This window comes from Parambassis ranga, chromosome 5 (assembly GCF_900634625.1).
Source record: "Parambassis ranga chromosome 5, fParRan2.1, whole genome shotgun sequence".
Lineage (NCBI taxonomy): Eukaryota > Metazoa > Chordata > Actinopteri > Ambassidae > Parambassis > Parambassis ranga.
Window position 1 is genome coordinate 5,708,547 of NC_041026.1, and position 20,753 is coordinate 5,729,299.

Genomic DNA, 20,753 nt, shown 5'->3' on the forward strand with positions numbered 1-20,753 from the left:
AAAAGAGCATGTTTTCTGTCTGGAAATAAAAACAAATGCAGTTAAATCAAACTAAACCACTTCACTTTAAATAAAATATGTTAAAAGTGCAAGTACAGAGGAATAAATCACATTAAATCCATTATAATGGGGAAATACACTTTGTATTTCACTGTAATTTGTATTCTTGACAGAGAACCGGTTTTAATAAGACAGTCACGTTGGAGCCGAGTGATGGTAAAGGAGGAAAAAAGGAGGTGGCTGCCCGAGTGAGTGAGTGGGAGGGGAAGAGAAACATGTGGGGATTAAAACTTTTGACAAGAAACAGCAGAATCCACTGCTGCAAGCTCACAAAGTGGCCACAAGGTGTCGCCCTTTAATCGCTGACAATAAAGACGCACACCACAGACTGAGAATTCAGATTTTATGTTATATTTAGAGAGAAAAATAAACAATTTGTGGTAAGTTTTTATTTATTCATTAAATTATTATTATTATGATATTTTATTAAATTATTTTATTTTAGAAATTTTAAAAATATAGACACTTTACTTATATTTTATATTACGGACTGTGCTTCGTGGCTAATTATCATTAAAATTTAAACAATATAATAAATGCAAAGAATAAAGGCATATTGATAACCGATAAGTCGATCTGCTCCACTGACCCAGTTGAAGAATCGACTGCTCTTTGCTCGACTCACTCGTCCTGGCGCGCAGAGCTTTACGTCAAGGGGGCAGCAAAACCGGAAGTCACGCACTTTGGGCTTCAAATTAAAGCTGCGCAAATGGGAACAATTTAACCGATAATCCAGGGGAGAATTGCATATCTATACACTTTTCTCGTGATAAAATGAATCTATTAATAATTTTAGTTTAATCCGTGTCACCGCGTGGGATCGGAAATCACGTTTTAAGTGTCTTTTTTTTTTTTAAATGAGCTAAACGGAAGTAGCGGGTAAGTAAGCTAGCTTGAATCTAGCTTGGTGTTTGCGGGTTAAAGTAGAGAAAATAGCGAATTGTGCAGATAAATTGGCGCCATTTACGACATTTTAGTATTTTAATACATCAACGGGGTGTTGTGAGATAGTGACATGTATATATATTTGTTGAAAATCGTGTTTTTAAGGACTCGGGAATGACGCAGGATTTTCCCGGAGCTGTTAAGTTTACATAGGCTACTGTTGGATAAGCGGCTACAGTAGAGGAAGACGGAGCAAATCCGAGTCACAAGACTTCTTCTTCTCCACTGAGCGGCTTTCTTCTCCCTGACAGGTAAAGCACGACGTTAAGTTGACATGTTTGTTCTTTGTCGGCATCATTAAATGTTGACAGGACACAGCATTCGACTACAGGAGCTCTAGTGCTTGTTTATAGTTGTAAGTTTGACAGCTCGGACACAAAAGAAGAAGAGAAGAAGTAGCTTAGCTAGGCTAATCATCAGCTCTGTTGTTGTTGTGTTGGCTTTAGTTGTTGAACCGCAGAGAAATGGGCGGAAATGGAAACTTCCCTGTTAGTAGTAACGTGCTGTCGTTCGCTGCGGGTGACAGGAGCCGGGACCATGTTTCATTTTTGGGGCAGATATGAAGCGGAGGTGCGCGCACCCCCTGAGGCGGAAACGTGCGGTGATTTAATTTAGGGAGTCTGACTTTAGTGTTTGTGTTGTCGACAGGGATGGAGAACCCCGGGTACTGCGCCGGCAGCTTCGACCACCTCCATCACCCCAGTGACGACGACGACGATGATGACGAGATGGTGGACATCGCAGAGCCACGCTGGACTTCTCCTCCACGGATGACGTCCCTCCTCTCAGCACAGGTACAAACGGTGTGTAATCCACCCCTCAGATTAACAGGGTTCTCCTGGAGAGTCAGAGTCAGATTATTTGACTTTTCTGCCATCGCTTCTCATTGTATAAGCAGTAAAGATGTTGCAGATATCAGATTTTTTGGGACCAGTATTTTGGTAGCAACCTAGATTAAGATTAAGATTAACACAGTTTCCCCCTTTGTGGGACAAATAAGGTTTTCTTAATCTTAAACTTAAACATTGGCAAACGTTTTAAGGTGTAGCTGCTACTTACTAGGAAGAGTTATGTGCTCAAACTACGTGATGATGCACATCTATGCCATCTGTTTCTCATCATGCTAAATTACTCAGGCTCTAAACATTTAAGCTGCCATATTGATGCTGATGATTTCCTTAATTCAGAATAAAACTTCTTAAATCACCCAGCTGACACACAAAACGCCTGTGCTGCAGATGTATATGCCATAAAAGAGCTGTTCTGAAGCTGTTTTCTTTTCTTATTGATTTTGCAGTCCAGTGTGTGTCTGTGAGCGCCCTGAAGACGTGATAAGATATATCAGTAATTATAGGGGACAGTGTGTGTCACATGCTTTCAGACACTATTTTGATTAAGAGACAAGCGTGTGCAAACACACTGTATCAACCTGGTTTATTTGTTTACATGACTTTCATATCAGGCTATAAAACCAGCCATTTTAAAGTGAGCAGTGTGTGTGGGGAGTTCCTGTAATCGCTGACATCTGTGTATGCTGTACTTCCTCCAACGCTGCCTGGTTACAGATGATGTCAGCATCATGTCCGTCTCTCTCTTTAATAAATTAACTTTCTGCTTATGTCAGTTAAAAAAAAACAACTGTTTAAAGGGAATTTGATTTCCTAGTAAAAGAAGTTCCTGTCAGACTGCAGCAGCTGGCTGATGTCACAGTGACATCACCATGACTGTAGGAAGATAAGATTAGGCCGACAGGAAGGAAGTCTGGAGACAAGGTTTTTCTCTCTCTCTCTCAATGGATGTAACTGCTGCTGGTTGGCAGCATGTGTTTCCACTGAGTCAGCCTTTTAGGAGTGAAGCCTTGTTTTTAAACGTTTTAAATTATACAGCGGTTTGTGAAAGGATATCATAACTCAAAAAGAGTGTGTGTGTGAGGTTAAAGTAGGAGAATCAGCTGAAACAGCTCCACTTCCCATCCCTCCAGCCCACTCTGCCTCCTTTTCTTCTCCTGACTGCTCATTAGCACTTGAACTTGTTGTCAAGCAAGTCTTCTTAAAAGCTGTTCTTAGTCGGTGAGCCTTGTGTAACCTGTTGCCCAGGGACTCATTAACCCTCTGTGTTTAGAGAGGGGAGTTAAATGCTGCTGGTTGTGCAGGGGGAGTGTAGCTCTAGCAGTGTGTAAAAGGTTGCTCCGTTTTCCTCGCTTGTCATTTTACACACACTGTAAAGAATCAACACATCGTCTGAGCCTGTTGCTACATGTCCCAGCCGGCTGCTTGTGTGCTATTTGTTTGGCTTTATGAGGGACAATAGGACAGAGAGGTGGTGGATCGCAAGGGGATTGATTCTAATCCTGCAGGTTCTGTGTGGTCTCAGATACCTGCAGTATAGTGACCATTGACATTTTCCAGGCAGCTCCACCTGCCATAGGTGCAAAAATATTTACCATATGTTCATACTGGACGAACTGGTTTGAAGAGCGTAGGCGGCCTGCGTGCTTGCTGAATTTTTGTCACGTCACTTCTGGTCACATGTCGTGAGTCATGGCTTCCTAGTTGTGCAAAGGAGTGCAGCACACTTTAATGTGTATACACATTTAATTGAGACATTTGAATGAAGTGGGGATTTAAGTCTTCTCACATGATGCAGAAAGTCCTTAAATGAACAGAACGGTGCACATTTAATTGTATTTACAGTTAAGGAAACATTCTCAAGCCATTTTGTTCCATTATTCAGCCTAAAGGATCGACACAATATCCATTGAAGGTAATAGACAGGCTAAATTTCAACCTCTCAGAGGATTCCCAGCCTCAAGCCTGAGGCTTTATCTCAGACAAAAAACCCTCTTAAGCATGATAGATTTAAACTGGCGACTCATTCAGTGTGTTAGTCACAGCTTCTTGTCTGTTTAAGCACATAAAAAAGAGGATGAAAAAATGAAGAAGAGGGTTACAGTAAAAAGAAAATATGTCTGCTCAGCAAGTCTCTCAGGGGAAATAAGACGGAAATAAAGAAGCAAAGCTGCGATGAATCAGCGGCTCAGAACGACCACAGACGACCTTTACCCAGCCTGCTTTCTACTTAACATCTTTATTATGACCATTCACTTTACTCTCATTGCTATAATTTCCACACTGCTGCAAGGTAAACATTAAAATAAAATGTTAATCATTACAGCCTGTTGACTCAACCCAGTGAAGGTGCTGACAGCAGCAGAGTCAATAGAACCTGCAGTAAAGATTCTACCTGACCACAGAAAGCTTAAGCTGTATACATGATCACCAGCAGGTCATAAAAGAGAACAGATACAGATTACATTCTCAGTAGTATAAAAGCAATACCAGCAAACACTGATTCATAAAAACCAGCAGACCAGGAAAAAACGAATGAACCGTTACATGGAAGAGTTCACCTAATTCAGCAACATGAAAATAAGATTTCACATACTAATTACCCACAAAAATACTGAGATTCTTCTGGAGTAATTAGTCCAGAAATGCTCATTATAATGTCTTGTTAATGTCAAGTTTCATGCTTTAAATGAGTAGCTGTGTATTTGAGTTTACGTCGGGTCAAAGAACATTTTTCTGACTAGTTCGTGCTGCAACCAAACATCGGTGACGTGTTTGTTTTCCCGTTCCATCTGAGCCGTCTTCCTCTGAAGCGCCTCTGGGTTGCGTCACATCCTCATGTTTGTTGTTCCTCTCAACACGTGGAACGTTTTAAATTTAATCAATCAAATGAGAAGCAGACGCACACATTCCTCCTTCATCCAATTTCCTACGACTTACTAAATGTGACGTTCCAGAATTTGCCGTTAGCCCAGCGCCACGGGGTCACATGAGACGCCGATTCCCATGGCGACCAGACCTCAAGAGTTCAAGGTTCACACACTCACTGGAGACTAGTGTTTGTGTGTGTCCCTCTGTGTGGAGTTTTGGTAGACTGCATGGTCACATGACCATGAGAGTGTGTTGGATTTTCTGTAAAGAATTAAGGATGAGTGTGTGGATGTGAGATTATAGTCAGCACACACACACTCAGCATGACTTTGCTGGAAACGGGGACTCTGCGGTGCTGACCCATTTTATGAGAAGTGCTGGATCAAGTTGTGTTTCTCTGGTCTTTCATGCAGCATGTTTGGCTCAGTGTGTCACTGTGTGTTTATTTTAGTGGTGAGCATTGACATGTAACCGCCTCTCATTGCAGACACTGAAATGGAATGATGATGAATTTACTTTTGTGGTAGATTCATGATATAAATTGAAGTTCTCCACACAGATTTATGTGAACTCCTGTGATCACTCGGTGCATGTGGCAGCCTGTGAACTGAAACCATCTCTTCATCTGGAGAAACTGGTGGTTCGTATCTTTGCAGCTCTTCTTCGCCACATTAAGGAAGGTGCATTGTCCTCAGCTTTTAACAGCCAGTGACACGTTTATAGAGTTATTTTGTACTTTCCTATTTTTATTTGATCTTAAAAATTAGACAGTTCATTAAAATGGAGCCATCGGTTGGGGAACAAAGAACGGAACTAGAAAAGGGCATTTCCTGAAGAAAATGCAACTTTGATTGCTGCAGCTGAAGCGTTGCTTTGAACGCTGATGTGAAAGATTGCTCTGAATTCCTGGAGAATCAGAGCAATTCAGAGCTGTGTATGCCTCTGTGTGTCAGCCTGTCACCATGGTAACAGCAGAGGAGACCTCAAAAACCACTCCAACTTTGAGAGCCTGGCGTGCGGAAACGATTCGGAATTAGAAAATTCTGAATACAAGTTTGATAGAGCAGCATCTAATGAGCGTTTTAAGACTAAAACGGAGTCTGTAGCTTGAAATTTGTAGGAGGAGATACATTTGGCAGATGACCCTCGTTGAAGGGCTCCCTCATAGACTCCCATGTTAAAAATGACACGGAAATTGCTTAATATTTGAAAAATTATAATTTTTTGAAAAAAAAATGTGCCAAAAAACGTACGGAACAATAAAAAAGAAGAAGAGGGTGAAGAACAAGAGTTTGATTGCCTAGCAACAGCAATCAAACTAATAATTGTCTCCATCCAGTGGAAGTCAGAAGAATTTGACTGTGGTTGAGCCGTGTTGACTTTAGACACACAGTGTAGTATATGTCTTTGTCTGACAGTCAGATAACACAGGTCACAGCGGGGTTGGCATCATCAAGCCAGCAGCTTCTCAGTACTGCTTATTCCAAAGGAGCTTATTCCCAGAATGAACCACACAGAACGTTAACTGACCCACAACCTGTTACACAGAACTGTGTGTCACACAACCTCTGGGTCCCGCAGGACTCTGAAGGTGAAAGACCTCAAAAACACATGTGATCTCATTTTTATTATGACACTTGTGACCCCCTGTTCGGCAAATCACCGTCCACTTCCCACACGGATCAGCCAATCATTAGTCACTCCTCCGCAAGCGCTCCGGCCAATGAGGCGCAAGATCTGCTGGAGTCCACTTCCTGGAGGAGCTCAGTGGAGGGAAGAGGTTTTCTGTTTGAGTTGTGGCTGTGGGGTGTTTTTTGAGATGGTGTGGTGGGAGTTCTGGAGTAAGCAGCTGGATGAGGAGGAACTGGTGGAGAACGGTGAGATTTGTAGCGACCTGCGTGTGTGTTAAATTGTGTTAAATGGTTGCGTGTTCCTTCACACACACTGGAGCTTAATCATTAAGAACATTTACTGGTCTTCATGCACTGAGTCATGTGGTTTATGGTTGGTGTGTGTACTGGGAATATGGTGCTTGTTGTCTGTGGGTGTACATGTGACAAACACTCATATGTGTTTCCTGTTTTTTGTGGTAAATGTAGTGTCTGTGTACACGTACTTTTGTGTCTTGGCTTGAATTCCTGGATTTGTTTTCACCCCTCTGTGTGTGTGTTGTGATTCCTCACAGCTTGTGATTAAGGTGCAAAGGGCACTTTCTGTTTTTACTAAGGAATGTGTGTAGTCCAGGGTGCTTTAATAACAAAACAACCACGTCCTGTATTATCAGTGCTCGTATCAACAAACCATCTTTCTGCACAGCTTGTCACAGAAGCAGGGCTTTTATTTTGGTAAATATGGGCCATGTGGGCATGAGCTCACCCTGCCAAAATAGTTAAACTCTCTAGGCTTTAAGCCATGTGCATGTGGCCAGTCATAGTTTTGGAGTTACCGACCTAGTTTGCTAGGTTTCACAGACCCTCTGTGGATTGTTGTGTTACATCTTCACTAATTCTAATTGGTGGAGAAATATTCTACCTTTTTCTGTTTGTAAGTGTGACAACAAGTTAGACACGGGCCGTTTTTAAAAGAAATAAAGGGCGGCGTAGCCGTCTTAAAGACAGTAAGGTAAGCTTTAGGTGTCTTACCTTGCATTGTTTATATCAACAACATGGCTGCCGCTTCAACACATTTAAGTTTGGATCCCAGAACGAGGTGAAAATCAGCCCGTCTGCAGCTTACTGTAGCAGCCGGCATGCTACTTTTGCATGTTTCATCTTTGCAATTAAAATATTTTACACTCTCTCACGTCAACAGTTTTTTTTTTTGGGGTGAACAAATCAAACGCTTGCCATCTGTTGCTACTTATGTCCACTTGTGGAAGGGGAAAAACATCAATACATGTGGTTCACCACATGTATTGATGCGGTTCACCACATGTATTGAAATAATGTGACCTGCATGACTTCAAAAATTGACAGACCTCAAACCTAAACAGGTCTAAACAGGAAGTATGAGACCTGCCCCTCCTCTCTGACCTCCCATGTCCTATGATGCTTCAGAAGAAGGGCCACCTCACCTCTCTGTGGATTTTAGCTGATTCTTTGTCTGGTTTCTGCTCTGATCAGTGTTAGATTTGATGACCACAGTGGGGATGAATGTTGCTTAAATACGCCTGACTAATTGATGTGTGTCCTTCTACTTGAAGCCATTATGGCTCTGTGTCTTCTACACCTTCAGCCTGCAGTGTAGCACCTGGGTTCAGTTACTTTACAGGCTCTATCAGCTGACTCCTGATGTGTTGCGTAAGAGAGTTGTATAAAATCAGACCTGGTAAAACACATTTGTTTTATTCCTCGTCCCTCTCGCTCTTTGTCTGTGTTCCGTGTAGATTTAAGCATATTGCTGTTTTGTTGCGTTTGGTTTGCTCACCCAGGGCTTTTAAAACCAGTCGAACTTGTCAACACAGCTCTGGAGGCATGTGCTTCACTCGGCATGCATCCTATTGTTTTCTCTTATTTAGGCTCCGCTTCGTGGGCTACTTCCTGTTTGCGTCTCAGCCTGTTTTTGATTGGTCGCAGCCGACTGCGGCTCAGACGCTGCCACGTACTCGGGCTCTAATGTTGCTCTTTCTGCTTGAGAGACTGCAGCAGAAGTGGATCTCATGGCTTTCTTTGTGTGTCTTTCCCGCACATGCACATCAATACAGTATTGTGAGGTTATCAGTAATAAAACCGGAGGCTACAATGCACAGTTTGTTGCTCTTTTGTCCCATTTTTTTGTTTTGCTAGTATGCAATAATAGTGGGGTTACCACTCTTGGCAGTTTCTCAAGGCCTGTGTGTGACTGTGTGTGTGTTTTGGATGATGGATCACCTTAACTGTGACGTGTTAACCCTCTGAACCCCAACAGTTTTAGAAAGTTTTCAGTCTGTGTGCTCTCTTTTATTGCCATATAAAATCTAAGGAAACAGCATAATTGAGGCTAGAAGAAGAGAAGGCAGAAACGCGTTAGTGTTTGGCTTTAAACAAGTCTAACTCTAAAACAATGTTGAAAACAATACAGCGTGTGTGTCATTGTGACCAAGATATTCTGCGCCTCTCCCTGCCTTTCTGTCCCAGGAGGTTATGAGGAGAACAGCAGCAACAGTAGCAGCAGCAGCAGCAGCAGCAGAGCAGCCGGGATGAACGGTAACGGCCCCAAGCTGGTGGACCCGCTGGAGGACCCGCTGCCGGGAGTGGGCACCTACGAAGACTTCAACACCATTGACTGGGTCAGAGAGAAGAGCAAGGACCGGGACAGACACAGAGAGGTACCGAGGAAGGCTGGGTGTGCTATTTAAAGGAAGGCGCAGAGTGCAAAAGTGTACCAAGCTGTACCTGAGATAAGAGCCGCTATCACCATCAGAACATGAGAGTTTACACCAAGAGATTCATTTTGTGCATTCGCACCAAACAATTGGAAGGATTCGGGTTACAGTATGTATGTTTGTGCTGATGGTGCTACTTGCTAGTCTTCGAGGACATTATTAATTAGTGTTTTAAGACTAATTTGCCCCTGCACACACACACACATTGGACAGTAGCTGCTCTTAAACTGCGTTATTCCAGTGTGACGTCAACTCAGTGCGACTGCTTCTGGTCTGAAATCCTGACATATGTGTAGCAAAATATTCAAATTCTTCATACTGTGTTTTAAGCATGCACAGCTCCTGCCCTCTACTGGTTCAAATGTGGCTATTGCAATTGAATTTAACCTTTTTTTACATGTGTTTAAGGATTTAATACGTTGATTTCAGGCAGTACTGTTGTAGATTTTTGAAGTTAAGCTTTAGTTTGTAGTTCAACCTTTGTAGTTCAACATGTCATAATTTATTGGTGCTGATGAGAAGACATGTTTCAGTCATTCCTGCCTAATTATTCTGTAATATGACAAGATTTGGATTTTTGCTCCAGATCACCAATAAGAGCAGACAGTCCACTGTGGCTCTGCTGCACAGCGTCAGCGATGCTTTCTCTGGATGGCTGCTCATGCTGCTGGTGGGACTCATGTCAGGTAGGGACACACACACACACACTCACCCTCACATGCAGACACGTTCTAGCTGTGTCTGTTTGATGCACAGTTATCTTCTTTGTGGCCTGAACGCAGACGGCGCCTGTTCTTGCTGCATGCTTTAGCTGAAAGTTAATTCCCACGTGTGTTGCAGACAGCAGGTGCAGCTCCGGCACAGAACTGAAAATAAGCAGGGTGACATATTTTATGCAGAAAGTTCACTTTTCTCCTCTTCTCCAGGTGCTCTAGCCGGTGGCATCGACATCGCAGCCCACTGGCTGACGGACATGAAGGGTGGAGTGTGTCTGATCGGCTTCTGGTTCAACCACGAGCACTGCTGCTGGACGTCCAATGAAACGACGTTCCAGGAGAGGGACCGCTGTCCGCAGTGGCAGAGCTGGGCTGAGCTCATAACGGGCACCTCAGAGGTGGGAGGACCTTTTGTTGTTGATGCAAACTGAAGAAAATCTGTAAATTGCTTTGTGGTGGGTTGGTGCCACCTAGTGGTCATGACGCAGAACAACGCCAGCAGAAGTCATGATTTATTTATGATATATTTTTTGGTGTTAATGACTGACAAATCACACGTCTGTCTTTGCAGGGTGCGTTCGCCTACATAGTGAACTACCTGATGTACATATTCTGGGCTCTGCTCTTTGCGTTCCTGGCTGTCACCCTGGTCAGGGCTTTCGCTCCATACGCATGTGGATCAGGAATACCAGAGGTGAGAAATCAGTGTGTGTTAGGTATCATGATGGAGTCCCAGTGTGCAGCAACAGAGGCAAATTCATTCATTCATGGTATCATTATTTATGTGTAACTCCCTCCTAGTTGTTGTTCACAGAGAGCATGTTTCAGAGCAGGGATTTATATCATGGCCTCTTTTATACTCCTACAACGTTCAAACATCTTTGTTCCAGAAGTTCTGGATTTAAACCTGTTTAAATGTGCTTCACATGTTGGATTTTAGAGGAGACAGAGCTTTAAATTTGTCTATTAAAAAGATCAGCTGCCCCGTCACTGATAGATTCATCACCACCATAAAATCGGCCCCTAATTTTCCATGTTTATATCAGTATCTAAGCTCTTCTGACTGACATTTTTAGATCTTTTCGACCTTTTCACACCGGTCCCTGGGCAGTTTTTCTTTCTTAAATGTGCAGGAGTCTCTCATGAGTTTGTCTATTTATACTCAGGCAGTATTATAATGTTACAATTACACTGTTGGCCTTTATTTCAGCTATCAATATGAAACTAAAGGGTGAAGAGCACACAGAACTGCCCTCTGAAAGCTGCTCTAGCTCATCTATATTGGTCTTTTTTTTACTCGTGTAGGTCAGTCCTGGGTTTGCGACCTACTTTTATTTCACTTTCCTCGTCTTTCGAGGAAATTAAAGAGCATATTCGAAGAATATTTGCTGACTTTCTGGAATTACAAGTGGAAAACTTAAACTTTACTTCAGTATAATACACAAATATTTCCCCTCCACTTCATTTCAGGGAACCTGAGTCATTTTCTGCTAACAGCCTCATCTCTTTGAGGTCAGCCGCTGGTCACCCGGCCCACTCACAAGAGATTAACCGCTTATTTGAAAGGAAAATATCCACATTCTCTCTCTGTCTCTCTCCCTCCCTCTCAAATCAGTGTTTATACTGTCTTTCGGTCAGACGGGCCTATCTAAACGGATCCCTCCCCAACACAAACGGACACAAAAGAACAACATATCCTCATGCTCTTCTGCACACACCAGATTAATCCGTGCGCATGCAAACACTCTCCGTCTCACCTCAGATCAAAACCATCCTGAGCGGCTTCATCATCCGTGGCTACCTGGGGAAATGGACCCTCATCATTAAGACCATCACGCTGGTTTTGGCCGTCTCCTCTGGGCTCAGCTTAGGAAAGGAAGGTCCTCTAGTCCACGTGGCCTGCTGCTGTGCCAACATACTCTGCCACCTGTTCACCAAGTACCGCAAGAACGAAGCCAAGCGGAGAGAGGTAGGTTGGGAAAAAGACAAAAAAATTCTGGTTCTCATTTTTAGGTAATTGTAAAGTCAATATTTTTATGCATTTGTGGCAGCTTTTCCAGGCTTTTCCAACAATTTGCAGTCTAATTAAATTGGCTTTCTGAATGCCAAAAACTACAGAAATTAAATTGTTAAGATTAGATTCTTAATTTCTCAATAACAATGTGCAAATAAATAATAATCTGTAAAATAACAACTGCTCTGCTTTGATGAAAGTTATATTTTCGGGGTCTTGTTTGCAGGTGTTATCAGCTGCAGCAGCCGTGGGTGTGTCGGTGGCTTTTGGTGCTCCTATAGGAGGAGTCCTGTTCAGTCTGGAGGAGGTGGGTAGTTCCATTCCTTTGCTGAAAGTGCCGAAAAGCCAAAGAAGTATCCATTTTCTCAGACAGCAGTGCCTTCATTTTTTTTTTAGTTTAGCTACTGGATTCAATAATACACTCCACACAAGCTGCACCTCCTCTTATAAGTCACCACAATCAAATAACCAAGACTCATGCAAACATGGATCGCAAAGACTGAGATTTGTGTTTTCTGCACCACTTATTTTATGTTATTACTTGCATTTCTTGTTGGAATGAGCTCAGCACTGGCTCCTAACAGACATATTAAGCAAGAAAAGTGTGTTTGCATCACATGTAATCAGGTCTTGGCAGCTTGCTAAGCCATCTGCAGGGTTTGGATGAGGATAGGCAGGTAATTCAATAAAAAAGTCCTCAGAATATGTCTCAACATGCCTGTATGTCTGCATTGTACTAATATTAAGAATGATTGACATGTTTTCTCTCCTCCAGGTGAGTTACTACTTCCCCCTGAAGACTCTGTGGCGTTCCTTTTTCGCCGCTCTGGTGGCAGCCTTCACTCTGCGTTCCATCAACCCGTTTGGAAACAGCCGCCTGGTGCTCTTCTACGTGGAGTTTCACGCCCCGTGGCACCTGGTGGAGCTGGCCCCCTTCATCCTGCTGGGGATATTCGGAGGCCTCTGGGGGGCGCTGTTCATCAGGGCCAACATCGCCTGGTGCAGGAGACGTGAGTGTCGGTCGCGGATGTCTACTGATGTCTGTAACCTTTGGGGTATTAATGGGTTTTTCTCTCAGGTAAAACCACGCGGCTGGGACACTACCCCGTCATCGAGGTGCTGGTGGTCGCCGCGCTGACTGCCGTGGTCGCCTACCCGAACAGTTACACCAGGATGAGCGGAGCTGAGCTCATCTCGGAGCTGTTCAACGACTGCTCGCTGCTGGACTCCTCACAGCTGTGCGGCTACAAGCAGGTCAGTGAACGTGTGTGTGTGTGTGTTAATCCCATAAACTAAACAAATATTGAGTTTTACACTATCTAAGGTTGTTTCTCTGCCTCCCTGTCTGGCTCCTCCTATCATCTCCTCACACACACACACACACCTCCAGCCAACCAACACTTCAGAAACAGGTGCAGGTAACAGCTTGGCTGACCGGCCGGCAGGAGAAGGCCTCTACACGGCTCTGTGGCAGCTGGCTCTCGCCTTGGTCTTCAAGATGTTGATCACTGTTATTACCTTTGGCATGAAGGTACGTTTATAACCACGCACACAGTGATGGACACAGAGAGAGGCCTGATGAGGATATCTTGCATCTTTTATTAGGCCGCTCAGTCTTTACAGTTCTGCAGTCAGCTCATAAAGCGAATGGTTTCCTCCTGGCCTCTCTGTCTAGGTTCCCTCTGGCCTCTTCATCCCTAGCATGGCGGTCGGAGCCATCGCCGGCAGACTGCTGGGAGTCGGCATGGAGCAGCTGGCTTACTACAACCACGACTGGTTTATCTTCAAAGGGTGGTGCTCGCCGGGGGCGGACTGCATCACTCCGGGGCTCTACGCCATGGTCGGAGCTGCAGCTTGTTTAGGTTGGGAGTTGTTTTAAAAGATTTTTTTTTTTTAATTCTGAGAGGAGGATGTTTTGTGATGTTGTGTGCATTTCATCAAATGGCCACCTGAGGGCAACTCAAAACATTCATAGACCTCCATATTAAAAATGTCCAAGTTTACAGCAGAAATAAACGTGTTACAGGGTTACAAGTAGACGTTGCTGTCCTCTACTGCACACAGGGAACTTTTTGTGTAGAACATCTGAACTGAAACCACTGCTAAAGATTCTCTTTACTGCCAGAAAATTCATTACGTTTGCATCCACAGCCTATTGACCACAATGGGCTATCCATAAGACACCTGTGTGTTGATTTTTGTCACAGTACACAATCATAACAGTGATTTTATTGTCTTTTTATTATGTTATTTTTCTCTTTTAAGCTTTATTTTACCTCCTGATTATGTTGTTGTTATAGGCGGTCGATAAAGATGACATGCTAAGTAACACATGTTGCTTTGAAATAAGACATAGCTCTTGTTTGGATGTTATAAACATAGGCATTTTAATTCTGTTGGTGGAAAAACATTTTTTCTTTTGTTTTCTGGAAACATCAGGGAACCATCTGAGAGCGTGTAATCATCCCCGTTTCTAAAATACTGAGCAACCATCAAAGGAGAAGTGTTCTGATACATAACACTCACACTACACACAATGAAACTGTCACACTTAAGCCAATTGTTTAGAGGGAGGCCTCAGAGGAGCGAGCGCAGAGTTCAGAAATGGAGCCTTGGTTTGCGGCTGTGACCGATGATTGTAATTGGATTCAGACTGGAACCGCTGATGTAGAGTTTCCACACAAATAAAGAGCTCAACCTTTCAGATAGAGGAAGGCCTGTGAGGAGTGGTGATCTAATCTTTTCCTCGCCTCCCCTCCAGGTGGAGTGACGCGTATGACGGTGTCGTTGGTGGTCATCATGTTCGAGCTGACCGGCGGTTTGGAGTACATCGTTCCCCTCATGGCTGCAACCATGACCAGCAAATGGGTGGCAGATGCTTTTGGAAGAGAGGGGATTTACGAGGTGAGGGTTCTGCTGCGCAGGCCGGCGTTACGTCACAAACGTTTTTTATTTTTCTTTCAGGCTCATTTAGTGTGATGTTTTTTATTTTTTTGGTCCGTAAATACATCCTGTACTTTCACTCTGGGTGTTCTCCAACTACAAAAACTAAAGCAAACAAACTCTGCAGGCTCACATCAGGCTGAATGGATACCCCTTCCTGGAGCCAAAAGAAGAGTTCGAGCACAGCAGCCTGGCCGTGGACGTGATGAGGCCGCGGAGGGTGGACCCTGCTCTGGCTGTGCTCACGCAGGACGGCATGACGATAGGAGAGGTGGAGGTAACAGACTCACACATGCAAACAGAAGAAGAAGAAGAATGATATTGTTGCTATGGATACGAAGATGTTTTTCTCTTTCTCCAGACGTTGGTGGAGAGCACTCACTACAGCGGCTTCCCTGTGGTCGTCTCCCAGGAGTCCCAGAGGCTCGTGGGATTTGTGCTCAGACGAGACCTGCTCATATCCATAGGTCAGAACTTCACTCATGTGCATGCATTGAAAGACACCTACACAGAGCCTTTTGCATGTTATGGTGGTATTCAGAGATGATCACAGCTTGTTTTTGCTGCTGTGTAGTGGCCAAAGTTTCATTTCCTGTCTTTTTTTTTTTTTTTTAAGACAACGCCCGGAAACGTCAGGACGGCGTCGTCAGTGCCTCCAGGGTGGTGTTCACTGAGCACTCTCCGTCCCAGCCTCCCGACGCGCCGCCTCCTCTCCGCCTCAGAGGGATCATGGACCTGAGTCCCTTCACCGTCACCGACCACACACCCATGGACATCACTGTGGATATCTTCAGGAAACTGGGCCTACGCCAGTGTCTGGTCACACATAATGGGTGAGGACACACACTTTCCTGACAAAGAACAATGGAGCTCTGTGAGATTACTCTCAGAGCAGGAGATACTTTCATTCACTCATCCCCGCTGTCTCTCATGCGTGGCCTCAGATGTTTACACGGCGGTCTGACATGTTCAAAGGACCAGCTTTCATTTGAATTTTGGATACCGTCACAAACGTTACAGCTGTGCAGCGTGGTCACAGAGTTCTGAAGGTCAACACGCATGGCTGTTAAAGCACCTTTATGTAGGATTTGTGCGATCACCAACCTCGGGTCTTGCCAGGCTTCCAGCAGGAACCTGTCAAAGGTTTCATGAGATCCATCCTACCAGGCTTCAAGCTATGCGCTGGCGGCTGACCCACAGGTGGTTCGGATCAAATCATGCGAGTCACGTGAGGAAGTTCTTGCATTTAAGTGTGTGTTTAAGGTGGCATAACAACAAAAAGTGACCCATTTACCTTTAAAAAGACAGCAATACAAATAATGTGTGGCATGCTAACTGCTAGTTGCTACATGCTAAGAACGGCTTCATAGATTTCTGTCAGTAGGAACCTCTCAGCTTGAAACAAACTTATTCCCTGTGTTATTTTAATGGGGTTTAATGAAAACAACAATATCATAAAAAGGAATAAAACAGGCAGCTTTTACATATTTCTTACTAATGGATTCCACCAAAGAGCCCAGTGGTTCCTTCTTGGACCAATTACCTTACAGGGCTGCAGCAGGCCTGAAGACGTTTGACTGGACGGGATCAAAGAAGTCGAAACAAAAGCGAGTGTGAAGAAATTTTGTGGCTGAGATGTTTTCGTGCTTTAATAAAAGTATTTAAATTTAAACCGGCACACAGAAAAAAGAAACAAAAAGCAGACAGTGAGGTAAAGACGGGTCTGGGAAAACACTATTGTTGCCACTCGGCGTGATAAAATTAAGCGTCTGAGTCATTAGATGTCAGAAATCACAGCCTCAAGGTCTTTTTACTGTGTGTCACTTCGAGCCCAGACGGTGAGCGATCCTTCAGACTCCACCTCCCCCCTTTCCTCTCAGTGTCAGCCCATCTGAAACAAATAAGTCCTGCAGGGGTCATCGTGCCTGTCAGCAGGCTGTCAGCAGCATGTGTGCACCGTCAAAAGTGCCCACAGGGAAGGAAGGCAGCGAGGGAGAGCACCCGACGAGTCAACACACAGGGGGTGTTTGCTTCATTCTACTTTAAATTACTGCTGATCCAATAAACCCCGCTTCAAATCTTCACCAGGAAGGTTCACACACAACAAACACCGGAGGAGACGGGTCAAAGGATCTGGAAGGGGCCACCACTGTGACCTCTGCGGCAGCATTTCTGACCCTTCTTACAAGTTATCCAAACCGCCGCAGTTCCCCTTTTAACCTCAATATCCAGAATTCCTGAGGCAGAAACACAATTTAACATCGACAGCAGAGACAAGATGGAGCCCAAAAAGTGAGAATATGTGGGAAGTACAACAAGCGTAATAAGCTAGGAGCAGGTAGCATGTGGAGTGCTGCCGTCTGTGTCAGGAAAACACACGTAAAAGGTGAAACTGTTTCATCACTCGTCAAAAAGTGTGTTAGGATGTAGCAGTAAAATCTGGTTGGTGCTGATCCAGATCACCTGGAGTGAAACCTCACATCACAGACTAACCTTCAGCTCCTCTTTCTCCATCATCACCATCGACTCTCTGTCACTTCTTCGACTTCCATGACGAAGCAAAGCAAGTACGATGTGAAGTAATCTGCTCTTCTCTCTCTCTCTGTTATTAGGAGGCTGCTGGGGATCATCACTAAAAAAGACATACTCAAACATATGGCGCAGATCGCCAACAGAGACCCGGACTCCATCCTCTTCAACTGAGTTCCCTCCTCTTCCTCCTTCTCTTCCGGGGGGGGGATGATAAGAGGACCAGCTTGTACTCGTTGAAGGCACCTTCAGAGAAAGAGTTTACACAGGCGCCTGGAGAACAATGCATTTTTTCTTTGTCATCTGGAGGCGATTTTGGAATAAAGGTTCAGAAATGATGACTCATGTTTCGCTGACGTGACCGCCCTCAGTGTCAGGGCGATGTAGGACAGGAGTGAGTCAGTGGAATATTTCACATCTCTTTTTTTTTTTTACTGCCCTCGTTTCTCTATTTTCAAAAAAGTAATCTGTCATTGAAAGAAGTAAAAACCCTCACCTCCCTGCGCTGTCGGCCATTTTTTTTCCCCCCCTGTAACACCTGAGAAGAGAGGAGGAGGAGGCGGGGAGGCGGAGGGGGAAAATAAAGACTTCGGCTGACATGAAGAAGAAGGACTGGCCCTGCAGCCATCGCAGCAAGCCCAGACAGAGTGCACTGAGCTGGGCTGATGGAGGCTCTGACACCCCCCTCCTCCACCTCCTGCAGCCCCCTGAGGTGAAGGATACAGGAGTGTGAGAAGAAGATCTAACACCACCAACACTCCATAAAGACGTTCATGACAGCCTGGGAACTCTTTTTTTTGTCATATAGATGCTTGATATTCGGCTCCAGCCTGGGAACTATGCAGTGCAATCACACACACACACAGACAATCCTGCAGAGACCATGTCAGGCCTTGTGGAGTGTTCCTGGGCTGCTGCCGCCGCCACCGCTGCTGAACAGCTACACGGAGAGAATCACACACATTAATTTATGTAAATGTGAAATTGTTTGTTCCACTAAATTATTTCACTGACATACAAGTTTGTTTTGTTTTGTTATTGAAGTCATTTATTTAATTTTTACTTCTTTGATATTTCTGAAATTATATTTTAGTGTTTTTCTGACACAGTACGCCCTAATAGATCAATTTTCCACCCTTTTCTGAAACTTTAAAAACCAAACAGCTTATATTTGATAAAAAAAAAATGAGTATGTCTAATTTAAACAGATTTTAGTGGGAATAATCATACTTGAAAACCATATTTATGTCTTAAAAATAAGGTTCTCTATTAGCACTGACTCATATTTTCAGTGAGGGCATCTTCTGTGAGCCTTCGCCAGCAGGGGCGCTGACGGTGTGCTCATTACACTTGTTCTGCAGTCACGTGATCTTGGAATAGTTCGCTTTTTGTGTGCTAATCTTTTGCACACCCAGCGTCTGTCCATCAGAAAGGCTGTTATTGTGAAAGTGCAGTTCCTTTAGTGGCCACATGAGGGCTCGTTCCAAATGGGAAACGTTAATATTCACAGACCTCCATGTTGAAAAGTCCAACTTTAAAGCAGAAATGCAAATATGTGTACAGCCCATTTCAAGTTAACATGGAGGTCTGAAAGGACTATTGCAGGCGCCCTCAAGTGGCTATCTTGGGAACTGCACTTTCTTAAACATTTTCATATTAGCCAAGCCTGATCACATTTTCTAAAGCCCCCGATGATGTCATCACACAGTGGTTTTAATCTGATAAAAGAAGTAGTGTTAGACATCTGATCTCCGTCCACTTCCTCCCTCCCCCGCTGGTTCGCTGTCCTGACCAGAAAAATATTAACACTTTAAAGCTTGGGCGGGTCACTCACCTTTAAACGTCTGCAGCCTGGGACTCGTAACGCTTCGCCTCGTCCCTTAATGCTTTATTTATACGCTAAATTGATTTTCTGTGTTCAGCCCTGTCACAGCTTGGAGCTTCTCTGTGCCGGCAGTGAAAACATACAGGGGGACGCTGAAAGTGTTAACATTAGAGGCACTCTGACCTCAGCCAGTCAGGCAAACACAGATCATGTGTCCTGGGAACGCTGTGCTGTGCTGTCTTGTCATTTTCATCACGATTATCACCTGTAAAGGTGCTAAACTCTGTCTGATAGGTTCAAAACAGCACTCCTGCAGCATCTTTATTGATTGACACTTTATTGCTGCTGGCAGATTTAATGTCCAGCTGAGGCCAGATTATTGCAATTTAACTGCATCACATCAGAAGCAATATCAGAGTCCCATCTATGAACTGCGTCCTGTCGGACTCGGCGTGCGCCAGTGCTTTGTCATGTCTTTATCAATACATCTGTTTCCAGTTGAAACAAAGGCAGCTCAGGAATTAGTCTCAGTCACTCTTTTTTATTATTCGGAGGGACTGCCAGAGCTCTCAGTCGTATTTATTTTTTTATGGTCACTGATGATGAGATTCAGTCTGCTCTACACTCTACAGGTAATTACACTTCTGACGACCTGTAACATCATTCTAAACAAGACTTTTTGTCCAGCAGAGGGCGATATAACAACTACACAGCCTGGATTATGATTATTTTTGGGTTTAATACTCCTTATTTTACCAAAATAATGGTTCTGTTTCTGGCTTTACTCCAGCTAATTGAGTTAAACACAATTCAAATGTACGTGTCAGAAACTGCAGTTCCCTGAATAGCCACTTGAGGGTGGCTCGTGTGTGTGTTAATAGTGGACGAGCAATCTGTGACATCACCTCTGCATTTTCTGAAGAATAGTTTTAACATGGAGGTCTGTATGAATTGACTCTCTTTGAGACTCAGCCTCTAGTGGCCATATTTGGAACTGCAGTTTTTAATAACCTAATTTCTCAGCTAGCACCTAAACCTTTTGTTTAGTTTAGGCCCCATAGACCTCCATGTTGACCTCCTTTGAATCCTAATTTTCACTTTAAGGCTTAAAGTGTGTGATGGCTTTAGCCATTAGCCGCCCTTAAGCTAACAGCTTCACATATTTTTGGATTAGCAGGTGGAGTGGAGTTGATGACAGTGATGGCTGGTGTCTTAAAAACCTTATGTCACATCACAGAGAATGTATCCATCGTTATTCAGTGGTGATGATGACCTCTGGACTTCGGAGGTGTCTCCCCCGGCGAGTCGGCGCTCGTCTCTGGCCACATAATCTCTGTGAGAAGGAATTCCAAGCGGCGAAGATGGAGAGGAAGTGTGCGCTCATTTGGTGTGTGGGTGTTTGCATATGGGTTCAGTTTTTGTATGTGGGTGGCTTACATCTGTGTGTCAGTGAATTAGCTCATGACTGTGTGTGTGTGTTGGGGAATGTGAGTGCATTGTAGCCAGCTAGTAATGACTCAGTGTATTCTTGAGCTGAGTTCCTGCAGCTGAGACTTCACATGGGACTCGGGTTACCGACCTGCTCGTGGCTGCTGCATTCTCACACCTCACACACACACACACACACACACACACACAC

General features: G+C 44.1%; 1 protein-coding gene and 1 pseudogene across 1 annotated transcript; both read left to right on the top strand.

Annotated features, from left to right (window-relative positions):
- The first annotated feature begins 1,654 nt into the window (after positions 1 to 1,654).
- LOC114436126 (H(+)/Cl(-) exchange transporter 5-like) lies at positions 1,655 to 18,245 on the top strand. The gene is given in 17 exon segments (XM_028406232.1): positions 1,655 to 1,746; positions 1,749 to 1,799; positions 8,840 to 9,030; positions 9,674 to 9,773; positions 10,014 to 10,201; positions 10,375 to 10,497; positions 11,566 to 11,772; positions 12,044 to 12,124; positions 12,593 to 12,827; positions 12,896 to 13,071; positions 13,208 to 13,348; positions 13,493 to 13,679; positions 14,579 to 14,721; positions 14,888 to 15,037; positions 15,122 to 15,227; positions 15,377 to 15,593; positions 17,373 to 18,245. Coding segments are annotated over 17 exon segments (2,478 nt in total). The 5' UTR covers position 1,655; the 3' UTR covers positions 17,464 to 18,245.
- LOC114435427 (protein Shroom4-like) overlaps positions 17,888 to 20,753 on the top strand; it is a 24,868-nt pseudogene continuing 22,002 nt past the window's right edge.